This window comes from Moschus berezovskii, chromosome 10 (genome assembly GCF_049115385.1).
Source record: "Moschus berezovskii isolate FMDL1 chromosome 10, NW_MosBer_1.0, whole genome shotgun sequence".
Lineage (NCBI taxonomy): Eukaryota > Metazoa > Chordata > Mammalia > Artiodactyla > Moschidae > Moschus > Moschus berezovskii.
Genome location: NC_142469.1, coordinates 43,853,095 through 43,865,247, shown reverse-complemented (window position 1 = coordinate 43,865,247; position 12,153 = coordinate 43,853,095). Strand labels below are relative to the sequence as shown.

Sequence of the window (12,153 nt, the reverse complement as noted above, 5' to 3'; positions counted from 1 at the left end):
TTGAAAAATTGATTGCACTTAATTTAGTAAAAATCTTTATGCTAAGGAAGCTTCATGTAGACAAAATACTAGAGAGCAATTAATATGCATATAAAAATTTGCATAGAAACAATATGATTTATGTACTATCTAAAATACAGATTCAGTTTTCTCCCCATAAAAATTAATCAATGGATAGCATATGCTAAAAACAGCTACCAAAATGTGTAGAAATCAAATAAAATTTCTAGACATTCAGCTTTAGGCCACAGATAAGATACATTTATTAAGCTAATTTCCAGTTTGATTAACTCTGTATTTTTCCTGAGAATACAAAATACTGATTCTGCCTATTAGGAAAATAGGAAATTAGGAGTTTCTTATTGAATGGTATGAATGTTTGAAAGAGCTATATAAGAGTAACTGGGTGCTATATAAGAGTAACTGGGTGCTAATACTTTAAAAGAAATCTTAAATAATCCTAAATAACTTGGAGAGTTGTGAAACACCAGGAAGAGGTGATGAACTTTAGAGACAGCTTGAGAGTCAACAGAGACACAGTGCGTTTGTATTTTTAGTGTCTTTCCTTATTAACCTTCCAGCAGTTGAGATGCATTCCCACTTACAGTCTGAAAGCTATTATGTGTCGGAAAGGGAAGGTGACAGTAAGGTTAGATGATGAGTCATTTAAATTTCCCCCATCTTCCTTTCTTTGATTGTATTTTCTTTTTCATTAAGTACAGCAAACTCCTAGGACAATGCTGTTATATGCACCTTACTTTTGGGAAGAAAGTCACAGAGAATGTTATTTATTGGACAGTATGAATTATGTACTACTTAGTAATTGTTTTGATGAAAAAAAGAACAAGATTAAAGTAGCACAGAAAAATTATAGGAAAAAGAACATATGGCAAGTAAGGATGAAGCCCAGCCATGGCATCAAGTTTCTAAATGGATAATGTGTTACTTTACTTTTCACCAAAATCTCCTTTTAGGTGTTCAAACTCTTGACGGCTGTTGGCTGTCCCTCCGTACTGATAGGCGTGCTCTATCGCTCGAGGGCTGTTGGAAAGCTGGCAGTGCGAGTCTCTTGGACTATTCCTCTCTACGAATTTTAGGCCAGCAGGATCCCACGAAGGAGCATCTTTACTTTTCTCTCCCTGTAAGAGTAGGAAATGACTCATTTAAGGGATAAAACTGACATACTAGTAGCAAAAATTCACTTTTAATTTTTTATCATTAACAATAATGATTAAATAATTAAAGTGTATATTCTTTGTACATATTCCACTTGTAAAATATTAGACCTCTCCGTTCCTCTACTACCATGAGCAAATGCCAGCAGTAGCTGCAGCAGTAACAACACACAACAGAGTATGATAACAAACCCAAAATTCCCATTTACAGTCTGAAAACAATTTGTATAGTGAAGCTATAGAGACAAGTGCTCTGTGATTTAAATTAAATGCACATTTTAATCAATGGTGGAAAATGAAAAAGTTGGCAATAAAGACCCCTGAGAGACTCGATAAATAAAATCCTCATATCATATGCAATAATACCACTTGAATACACATATTATTATTTATATATCCTTCATAAAAAGTTAAATACTTAGTAACATCTTCAAAATAATTTTTAAGAAAGTTTTGGGTGATAAGATATAGAGCAAACTTATGTGACAGGATATAGAACAATTTTAAAAAATTATTTTGTGCTCTTAAAATTGCACTATTGATTTTAAAATTTACAGTTCTGAAACTACAGACTAATATTTAATGGTTATTTAGTCAATTTCTGAAGCAAAAGTAAATGCAAGTAAATCTGAGCATTGAGTCATTTACTCATTTATTCAAGCAAATGTTTACTGAGTACCTAATAGGTAGGAGTGAAGAAGAAAAAAAAACAATGTTTCTGTGTGCCTTCAGTGGGCAGTGTGTGGTGGGGAACAGAAAGGTGAGTGAGACATGGTTCCTGTTTTTGAAAGACTGAAAACTGATTTGGCTTTTAAACAACAAATTGGAAGACAGGTTGCAGCTGGATAGAAAGGACCTTAGAAAAGGATGGGGTTTTGTTTTTTAGGTGATGAGAAGCACCACAGGTTTGAAAAGCAGGGAGTGGCCTGATCTGATCCACTTGGGAAGAAATCTTGCAATAAAGTAAGACGAGAGAGGAAATGTTTGGAGCTAGGGAGAGCTGGAGAACACAGCAAGTCAGGTTGAGACACAGGATCAGAGGGGAGAGGACAATTTCTGGTTCAGGACTGCTGAATGAATGCACATAGCTTTCCCCCTCCCTAATTCCCATTGAAATGTCAGAAGAACTATACACATAAAAATAAATCCACCGTAGTCCTGGAAGTATAGGAGGATTTCTACTAGTCAAACAAAGCAGTGTGGAATTTCCATAAAACAATATTGTAATGCAGATTGGAACAGATTTGACAATATATATCTATTTTTTGGTTGTGCTGGGTCTTCGTTGCTGTGCACAGGCTTTCTCTAATTGTGGCAAGTGGAGGGCATGTAGAATCTTCCTAGACCAGGGATTGAACACACATCTCCTGTATTAGCAGGTGGATTCTTAACCACTAGACCATGAGGGAAGCCCAGAACTCTTAATCTCATAGGGAAAAAGGTAAGACCTCCAAAAAAGTTTGTGTTCTGGGCAAATCCAAGAAATCAAGGAAATGCAAATCAAACCCACAGTGAGCTATCACCTCACACTTGTCAGAATGGCTATCATCAAAAAGAACACAAATTGGTGAGGATGTGGAGAAAAAATTATCCTCTTACACTGTTGGTGGGAATGAAGACTGGTGCAGCCACTGTGGAAAATAGTATGAAGGTATCTCAAAAAACTAAAAATATAACAGAACTATCATATGACCTAGCAATTCCACTCCTGGGTATATATCCAAAAATAACACAAAAACTCTAATTTGAAGAGATACATATACCCAATGTTCACAGCAGCACTGTTTACAATTGCCAAGATATGGAAACAACCTAAGAGACCACCAAAAGATGAATAAAGAAGATATATACATTATACACACACACACAATGGACTACTACTCAGTCATAAAAAGAACAGAATTTTGCCATTTGCAGCAACATAGATGGACTTGCAGAGCATAATGTTAAGTGAGTAAGTCAGAGAAAGACAAATACTGTGGGATACCATTTATATGTGGAATCTAAAAAGGACAACAAACTAGTGAATATAACAAAAAAGAAGCAGATTCATAGAGAGAATAAACTAGTGGTCACCATGGGGGAGAGGGAAGTGGGGATTACAAGGGTGGAGAATAAGAGGTACAAACTATTAGGTACAAAATAAGCTACAAGCATATATTGTACAACATGGGGAATATGGCCAATATTTTATATTAACTATAAACGGAGTACAACCTTTAAAAATTGTGAATCATTATATATTGTATACCCGTAACTTATGTAATATTATACAACTATACTTCAATCAAAAAAACAAAATAAAATAGGGGTTAAGGCTGACCTCACTGATCAGATGAGAGTTGGGCAATCCTTGAGAAGCTGTCAATGAAGTTATTTGGGGGAAGCATGGTCTAGGTAAGAGGAAAGCTCACGGGAGGATCTTAAGGCAGGAGTGTACCTGGCTTGTTCTAGAAACAGCCGGTAGATCAAGAGGAGGAGAAGAGCAAGTGAGAACAAAGGTCTCTTTCAACATTGCAGGAACTTCAGCGTTTAATCTGAGTGCAGTGGGAGGACCATTTTGAACTCAGAAGTAACATGATAAGGCATGTTTAAAAGGATCTGGCTGTTGTGCTGAGAATATACTATTGGGGAACAAGGTAAAACAGGGAGGTCTGTTGGGAGGCTATTACAGTAATTCAGATGAGAGACGACAATGGCCTGGACCAGGATGGGAGCACTGGCACTTGACTGCATTGTTTACATTGGGCCAGGAAGGAGTAGGGAGGGTCAGACTGAAAGAATGAGAAGGAACTGGATTTTCATTTGTAATGAAGGCAAATAATGTACATGCTAGGTGTAACACGAATGAGAGAACAGTCATCAGTGACCGCAATTTAAGACTCAAGATTTTGAATGCAAAGTCACTCTAGTTGATGCCACAGATCAACTGTGGATGTGAGTGGTCAAAAGGAAGGTCAAGGAAGGAGGGAAAAACAAGGTAAGATCAGAAACCAATGATTTCTAGGACTGCAACAGAAACTAGAGACTGTTATGCAGCAACAAATCATAGGAGAGAATGATCACAGTAAATAGTATACATTTTTATACAAAATACAGATCAATTTTAACCACTGCAATGAAAAGCAGTTGGAAGTTACTCAAACTGTTTCCTTGGGAATAAGGACTGATACAACAAATCTGGTAAACTGCAACATCAGATACTACAGAAATCATATCTTTCATGCAAACACAGTTGCAAATGAGTAAATTCAATAAAGCACCAGTGCCTAGAATTGTGTGTGTGGAATACAAGGGCAATCTAGAAGGTGGCGCAGCAATATCTTTTACCTTTTTATTCTGATTTGTTTTAGGCTTTGAGGAATTTCTTCCTTTTTTGTGAAGGAGAAACAATGGTGAAGACTCAATGGGACACTCATAAAGAGAAGTGTGGACCTTTTCAGAATATCGCTGGAAATCTTCGACCTCTACATCTCTATCCAACCTGCGTTTGTAACAGGAAAGAAAAACTTTAAGAATGTTGTTCAGAATTACATGATGAAACAATGGAAATCAAAGAACTTTAGCAATTAATATGTGTGTGTGTGTGTGTGTATGTGATGGGTCTTTATCCACCAACCACTATCTTAATTCAGTTCAGTTCAATTCAGTCGCTCTTAGCGACCCCATGAACCACAGCACGCCTTAATTAGAACCCTTTAAATGATCATTTAACCAATTAACCAATAACTCTGTGCCTGGCACAGCACACTCTGACAGATGAACATGTCTTCCCATGTCCTGGATGATGGGGACCTCATCTGTGTTACTTAATCTGTATTAAATTCTTCCCTTGAATGTTTTTGAACTTGGGGGGTTCTCATTGTCTTTGTTAAGGATAAAACAACATGGCAGACCACTGAATTGGAGAAGATATTTGCAAACAATATATCTGATAAGGGGTTAATATAAAAAATACACAAAGGACTCATACAATTCAACACAAAAACCAAACAACTTGATTGAAAAAAGGGTCAAAGGACCTAAACAGACATTTCTCCAAAGAAGACATAAAGACAGAAAATAGACACATGAAAAGATGCTTAACATCACTAATCATCAGGGAAATGCAAATCAAAACCACAAAGAAATACTACTCACCTCTCATGATGCCTATCATAAAACAGACAAGATACAGTAAGTGTTAGTGAGGATGCGGAGAAAAGGGAACCCTCACGTTTTGTTGGCAGAAACGTAACTTAGTGCAGGCACTATGGAAAATAGGCTTCTCAAAACATTAAAAATAGAACTGCCATGCTGCTGCTGCTGCTAAGTCACTTCAGTCGTGTCCGATTCTGTGTGACCCCATAGACGGAAGCCCACCAGGCTCCCCTGTCCCTGATATTCTCCAGGCAAGAACACTGGAGTGGGTTGCCATTTCCTCCTCCAATGCATGAAAGTGAAAAGTGAAAGTGAAGTCGCTCAGTTGTGTCCGACCCTTAGCGACCCCACGGACTGCAGCCTCCCAGGCTCCTCCATCCATGGGATTTTCTAGGCAAGAGTACTGGAGTGGCTTGCCATTGCCTTCTCCGAGAACTACCATATGATCCAGCAATTCCATTGCTGGGTATTTACCAGAAGAAAACAAAAAGACTGATTTGAAAAGATACATGCACCCCTAGTTTCACTGAGGCATTATTTACAACAGCCACAATATGGAAGCAACTTAAGTGCTGACGGATAGATGAATGGATAAAGATGGGATATGTATATGTATATGAAATATTATTTAGCCATGAAAAATGAAATCTTGCCATTTGTGACATGGATGGATCTAGAGGGTATTATGTTAAATGAAATAAGTCAGATGGAGAAAGACAATACTATATGATTTCACTTAGAAGTGGAATCTAAAAAACAAAACAAACAACAAAACAGAGTTACAAACACAGAGAGCAAACGGTGGCTGCAGAAGGGGAGTGTGAGTCCAAAATTGGCGAAAAGGGCTAAAAGGTACCAACCCCCACTTACAAATAAGCCAAGGGCATGGAATAGACAATAAAAGGAGTATAGTCGATAATATAGTAACAGTATGGAGACAGATGGTTAGTACACTTATCTTGGTGAGTACTTCATACATGCAAATGTCTCCTGAGAAACCTGTATGCGGGTCAAGAAGCAACAGTTAGAACTGGACATGGAACAATGACTAGTTCCAAACTGGGGAAGGAGTACGTCAAGGCTGTATAATGTCACCCTGCTTATTTAACTGATGTGCAGAGTACATCATAAGAAATGCCAGGCTAGATGAATCACAAACTGGAATCAAGTTTGCTGGGAGAAACAGAAACAACCTCAGATATGTAGGGAGAAGGCAATGGCATCCCACTCCAGTACCCTTGCCTGGAAAATCCCATGGACGGAGAAGCCTGGTGGGCTGCAGTCCATGGGGTCACTAAGAGTTGGACAGGACTGAGTGACTTCACTTTCACGCATTGGAGAAGGAAATGGCAACCCACTCCAGTGTTCTTGCCTGGAGAATCCCAGGGATGGGGGAGCCTGGTGGGCTGCCATCTATGGGGTCGCACAGTCAGACATGACTGAAGCGACTTAGCAGTAGCAGCAGCAGCAGATATGCAGATAATACCACTCTAATGGCAGAAAGTAAAGAGTAACTAGAGAACTTCTTGATGAGGGCAAAAGAGAAGAGTGAAAAAGCTGGCTTAAACTCAATGGTCAAAAAACTAAGATCACGGCATCCAGTCCCATCACTTTATGGTAAACAGATGGGGAAAAAGTAGAAGCAGTGACAGATTTTATTTTCTTGGGCTCCAAAATCACTGTGGACGGTGATTGCAGCCCTGAAATTAAAAGACGCTTGCTCCTTGGAAGAAAAGCTATGACAAACCTAGAGAACATATTAAAAAGTAGAGACATCACTTTGCTGACAAAGGTCTGTATGGTCAAAGCTATGGTTTTTCCAGTAGTTGTGTATGGATGTGACAGTTGAACACATAAAGAAGGCTGAGCGCTGAAAAACTGATGCTTTGAACTGTGGAGCTGGAGAACACTCTTGAGAATCCCTTTGATTGCAAGGAGATCAAACCAGTCAATCCTAAATTAACCCTGAATATTCATTGGAAGGACTGATGCTGCAGCTGAAGCTCCAATACTTTGGCCACCTGATGTGAAGAGCCGACTCACTGGAAAAGACCCTGATGTTGGGAAAGATTGACGGCAAAAGGAGAAGGGGATGGCAGAGGATGAGATGGTTAGATAGCAATACCAACTCAAAGGACATGAGCATGAGCAAACTCAAGGAGATAACAGAGGACAGAGAAGCCTGGTGTGCTGTAGTCCATGGGGTTGAAAACAGTCAGACCTGACTTAGAGACTGAACAACAATCAGATGTCAAATCACTATGTAGTATACCTGAAACTAACATAATATTGTACATCAAACAAATTTCAACAAGAGAAAGTTAATGAAAAAATAGTCATGCATATAAAAAAAGACTTTCTTAAACCTCTGAGAATGACTTGGGTATGTTGCTCTGTATTGTACCACTGACAGTAAGTACAGAAATAACCACATTTAACATTCACAGTTTTGGAGAAGGCAATGGCACCCCACTCCAGTACTCTTGCCTGGAAAATCCCATGGATGCAGGAGCCTGGTAGGCTGCAGTCCATGGGGTCGCTAAGAGTTGGATACGACTGAACGACTTCACTTTCACTTTTCACTTGCATGCACTGGAGAAGGAAATGGCAACCCACTCCAGTGTTCTTGCCTGGAGAATCTCAGGGACGGGGGAGCCTGGTCGGCTGCCGTCTATGGGGTCGCACGGAATCAGACACGACTGAAGCGACTTAGCAGCAGCAGCAGCAACAACATTCACAGTTTGCTGTGTGCCATGTGCTTTATGCATATTATCTCAATTAATCCTCATAACAAGTTTACCAAGCAGGCCCTATTATTATCTGCATTTTGCAGCTGAAGAAACAAAGGCTTACTTAGCCGATGCCATACAAAAATTAAAAGGCAAAAAATTTACACACAAACCCAAGTGTGTCAGTTTTTCAAGTACATGCAAGCATTTAATTACTTCCCTCTTATGCCCCCAATATTTCATAGTTCTTAGTTTTAATAAGGTAAATATTTTAATTATCAACTTGAACGTCTTTAGTGATCATGCAGATTTATTACTAAAAATACTGTACCTGGTAAAGTAGGCATTACTTATACATCCGGTGAAGTTAGCATACTGGGGAGTGATGGGTGAGCCGCCGAAGTAGAACTTCTTTTCACCTGCTTGGGTCTGCTCCACTTTCCCTTTGGTAGGGTTCTTGCTCCCAAGTCTGCTTTTATCTACTATCAATTCATACCTGTAAGGGAAAAAGTTTTTTTAAGCACTACAGAGCTAACGTATTACTTGAGTTCCAATCTAGGCTGTATGTTTTCTCATGGAACTGAGAAATGGAACATTTGGTTAATGACAAGATAACAAGTTGCCAGACTCTTTGAAAGGCTCAGGATAAAATGGATGAATATTTCTATATGCGGAAAAGACTCCAAATCATGACTGCAATTTAAACCCATAAAAGCAGGTTCGAATGACTAGTCATCAGCAACTTCTTTTTTTTTTTTTTGGTGTGGAAAAATCAGAACATAAATCATGGTGATCATTTAATCACATTTGTGGGAAGCTATTTTCATTCTAAAGCACATTGACAGTGATTGGAAATGGCATCTTGAAAAGACCTATTAACATTTTCTTTTAATGGGAGGGCTCCCCAGGAATGGACACAGAATAGCAGCAGTCTGCAACAGAAAATATATTGCTTTTACAGAAAGAATTTTCCTTTTATGAAAGAGAAATACAGTATTACATACTTTAAAGATAAAGTTAAGACTTTTTAAAGTGAAGTTAAAGTGTTAGTCACTCAGTTGTGTCTGACTCTTTGTGAACCCACGGACTGTAGCCACCGGGCTCCTCTGTCCATGGAATCCTCCAGGCAAGAATACTGGAGTGGGTTGCCATTTCCTTCTCCAAAGACTTTGTAAAATGTGACCATAAATGTAACTTTCTCAATTGTTTAATTAAAACCTAACAAAACCTGTTGTTTGTTAAGTTTTTCTGTGTACAAAACACTGTACTCCATTTAGTTTAAGTGGTATGTACTGGTACTTCCTTCAAGGAAATTACAGCTTATGGTTTCACTGGGAAAATCTTTATATGCCTGTTAATTAACTTTATAGTGACTTATTTGGCATGTTTTAAAAATTAACAGCAATTTGAAAAAAGTAAGTTGTTTCTTCTACCATTTTTTTAACTACTAGAAAGGTAATAAGAGATAGTCTACTATTAGTAGTGGTCACTGGACGAATTCATGTCCTACAGGTAAAGCCAGCTGGTGGAAAGAATATAGAGTGAGGAGCTATACCTTGCTGGGGAGACGGAGGTAATGATGAAGTGGGACAGCCCATCATTGTACTGCTTATCTGCCGACTGCACCTTGATTCCCTTTACATCCATGATTACGGTGCCATTATTCAATGAGATGGAGAACATGTCTGACTGAAATGCAAGCACAGTTTTTTTAACAATGGAAGCCAGGGATCCAAAAGATGGACATATTTTCAACATTTACTTATGGGACTGTTTAAAGGAACATACATGTGAGAGGTTTGCTTGAAAAATAATTTCTATGAACAGCAACAAGAAAATACTCTATTGCCTGGATTGGTATGTTACTTATAAAATTAGACACATTTCAATGGAAAGAGGAATCTCCTGTATTTGAACTGAAAATTTCAGGTGATTTTGTCATGCTAAGTAGCTGTTATCCTAGTCTCAGTTACTTTCTTTACTCAAGCATTTCTCTTCTGTCATCAGCCTCACTTTTGAAAAACCAGTATTTTAATTTCCTTGGGGATGTAGTGAGATGACTAGGCAAGAGTTATTTTGCTATTGTGGCTTTTAAATATGTTTCACTTTCCAGCTGTGGTACATACACACAATGGAATATTACTCAGCTATTAAAAAGAATGCATTTGAATCAGTTCTGATGAGGTGGATGAACCTGGAACCTATTATACAGAGTGAAGTAAGTCAGAAAGAAAAACACCAGTACAGTATATAAACGCATATATATGGAATTTAGAAAGATGGTAATGATGACCCTATATATGAGACAGCAAAAGAGACACAGATATAAAGGACAGACTTTTGGACTTTGTGGGAGAAGGTGAGGGTGGGATGATCTGAGAGAATAGCATTGAAACATGTATATTATCATATGTGAAATAGATCGCCAGTCCAGGTTCGATGCACGAGACAGGGTGCTCAGGGCTGGTGCACTGGGATGACCCTGAGGGATGGGATGGGGAGGGAGGTGGGAGGGGGTTCAGGATGGGGACACATGTACACCCATGGCTGATTCATGTGAATGAATGGCAAAAACCACCACAATACTGTAAAGTAATTAGCCTCCAATTAAAAAAAAAAGAACAGAAAAAAAGAAAAAAATGTTTCACTTTCCATCTACAGAGGCAGAAAAATTTAAAAAATAGCAGAAGTTAACATCTATTTTTCTGAATTTCTTTATTGTTTGGCAATATTCCTTAAAATATTGGCAAAATGATAATCTTCCTTTTCTTCCCTGATAGGGGCCTCAATCTCTACAGTTAGCTCTCAACATAAATACTTTAAGGTTACCAAACTTTTATAAATGTTATTTTATTCTTGACATACTATTAGTATATCTTTGTTCAGTTCAGTTCAGTTGCTCAGTTGTGTCCGACTGTTTGTGACCCCAAGGACTGCTATCCATGGACTATAGCTAAAGTTCTACAGCAAATTAAAAAACTATTTCATAAATTGAGTCACATATGTTAGTACTATATATATACACTGAGGTTCTTAACATATTTTGTGCTATGACTCTTTCGGTAGTTTGGTGACACATATGGGCTCCTTCATAAAATATTTTAAAATTATTCAACAAAATGTGTAGGAATACAAAGGAAACCAATTATACTGAAATACAGTTTCAAAATACCAAAATGATAAATATGTGATATATATGTACTTCTCCATTAAGGTACTAAATAATAAAATCTAGTAGCAGATCTAATAACTACTTTAATTTAGAAGTAGCAATTAAAAAAATGGTATTTCGAGATATACATGACAGCTATAACGTGAAATGAAAAATACCTTTAATTTCTACTAAAGACAAAATCATAGGTACTGCTAATATTACTGTGGTTTGTTGCTGATATTCACAATTGAAGAAAATGCTAAATTTTAGTTAGAGAAAATAAAGATTTAATTTTTTCTCACCTAGTTCACAGACCCACTGAATTCTCTTCATGAACTCCTTAGGGAGGTTTATGAAGCCCAGGTTAAAGACTCACATATGATATATTTATAATATTTTACAAACTGTTTGAAATGAGACATTCCATGGCGTACAGGAGTCAAAATTAAACTGAGCTGAAAATTACTTTTAACGTGCTTAGAAGTATTTTTAATAGACAAAACAATTACCACCAAGAAGTTTCCACGACAAAAAACAAATACTTACCCCTGATGCATAATAGAACAGTAATCCATTTGGCTGTAATGTTCGGAAATTGAAACCTCCTTCAAAGCCATCAAAAAAAGATATTTTCTGACTTGAAGCAATGTAACTCTGTCCATTGAAATATGCTCGGCGAGATATCTGTGTGCCAAAGAAAGTATGAATGTACAGTTTGTGATAATTAGCAAATGCCTAAAATGTCCATTTCCTACATACCAAAGGCCTCATCTGCTAGCTCCTATATTAATAGTTATATTTTAATTTCTGGTTTATGCTAGAATTTAGGCCTGTCAGCCTTCCCTCTGTATGCTGCTAACAGATGGGGTTTCAGCTTGCCTACTTCCTCTACTGTGGGTGAGTGAAGATGCTCACGTAGCCTCTCTAGGCTTTGGCATTCAAGCCATTGAAGGGT

At 37.8% G+C, this 12,153-nt stretch overlaps 1 protein-coding gene across 3 annotated transcripts in view; it reads right to left on the bottom strand.

The window, feature by feature from the left end:
- The window catches only part of LAMA4 (laminin subunit alpha 4), a 141,670-nt gene that overhangs the window by 13,128 nt on the left and 116,389 nt on the right, over positions 1-12,153 (bottom strand). For all 3 annotated transcript variants that reach the window (XM_055432776.2, XM_055432775.2, XM_055432777.2), the window contains 5 exons: positions 11,745-11,882; positions 9,600-9,733; positions 8,376-8,540; positions 4,506-4,659; positions 952-1,139 (listed from right to left, as the gene is read on the bottom strand). In XM_055432776.2, the coding sequence (XP_055288751.2) occupies positions 952-1,139; positions 4,506-4,659; positions 8,376-8,540; positions 9,600-9,733; positions 11,745-11,882 (779 nt within the window). The remainder of the gene's footprint in view (positions 1-951; positions 1,140-4,505; positions 4,660-8,375; positions 8,541-9,599; positions 9,734-11,744; positions 11,883-12,153) is intronic.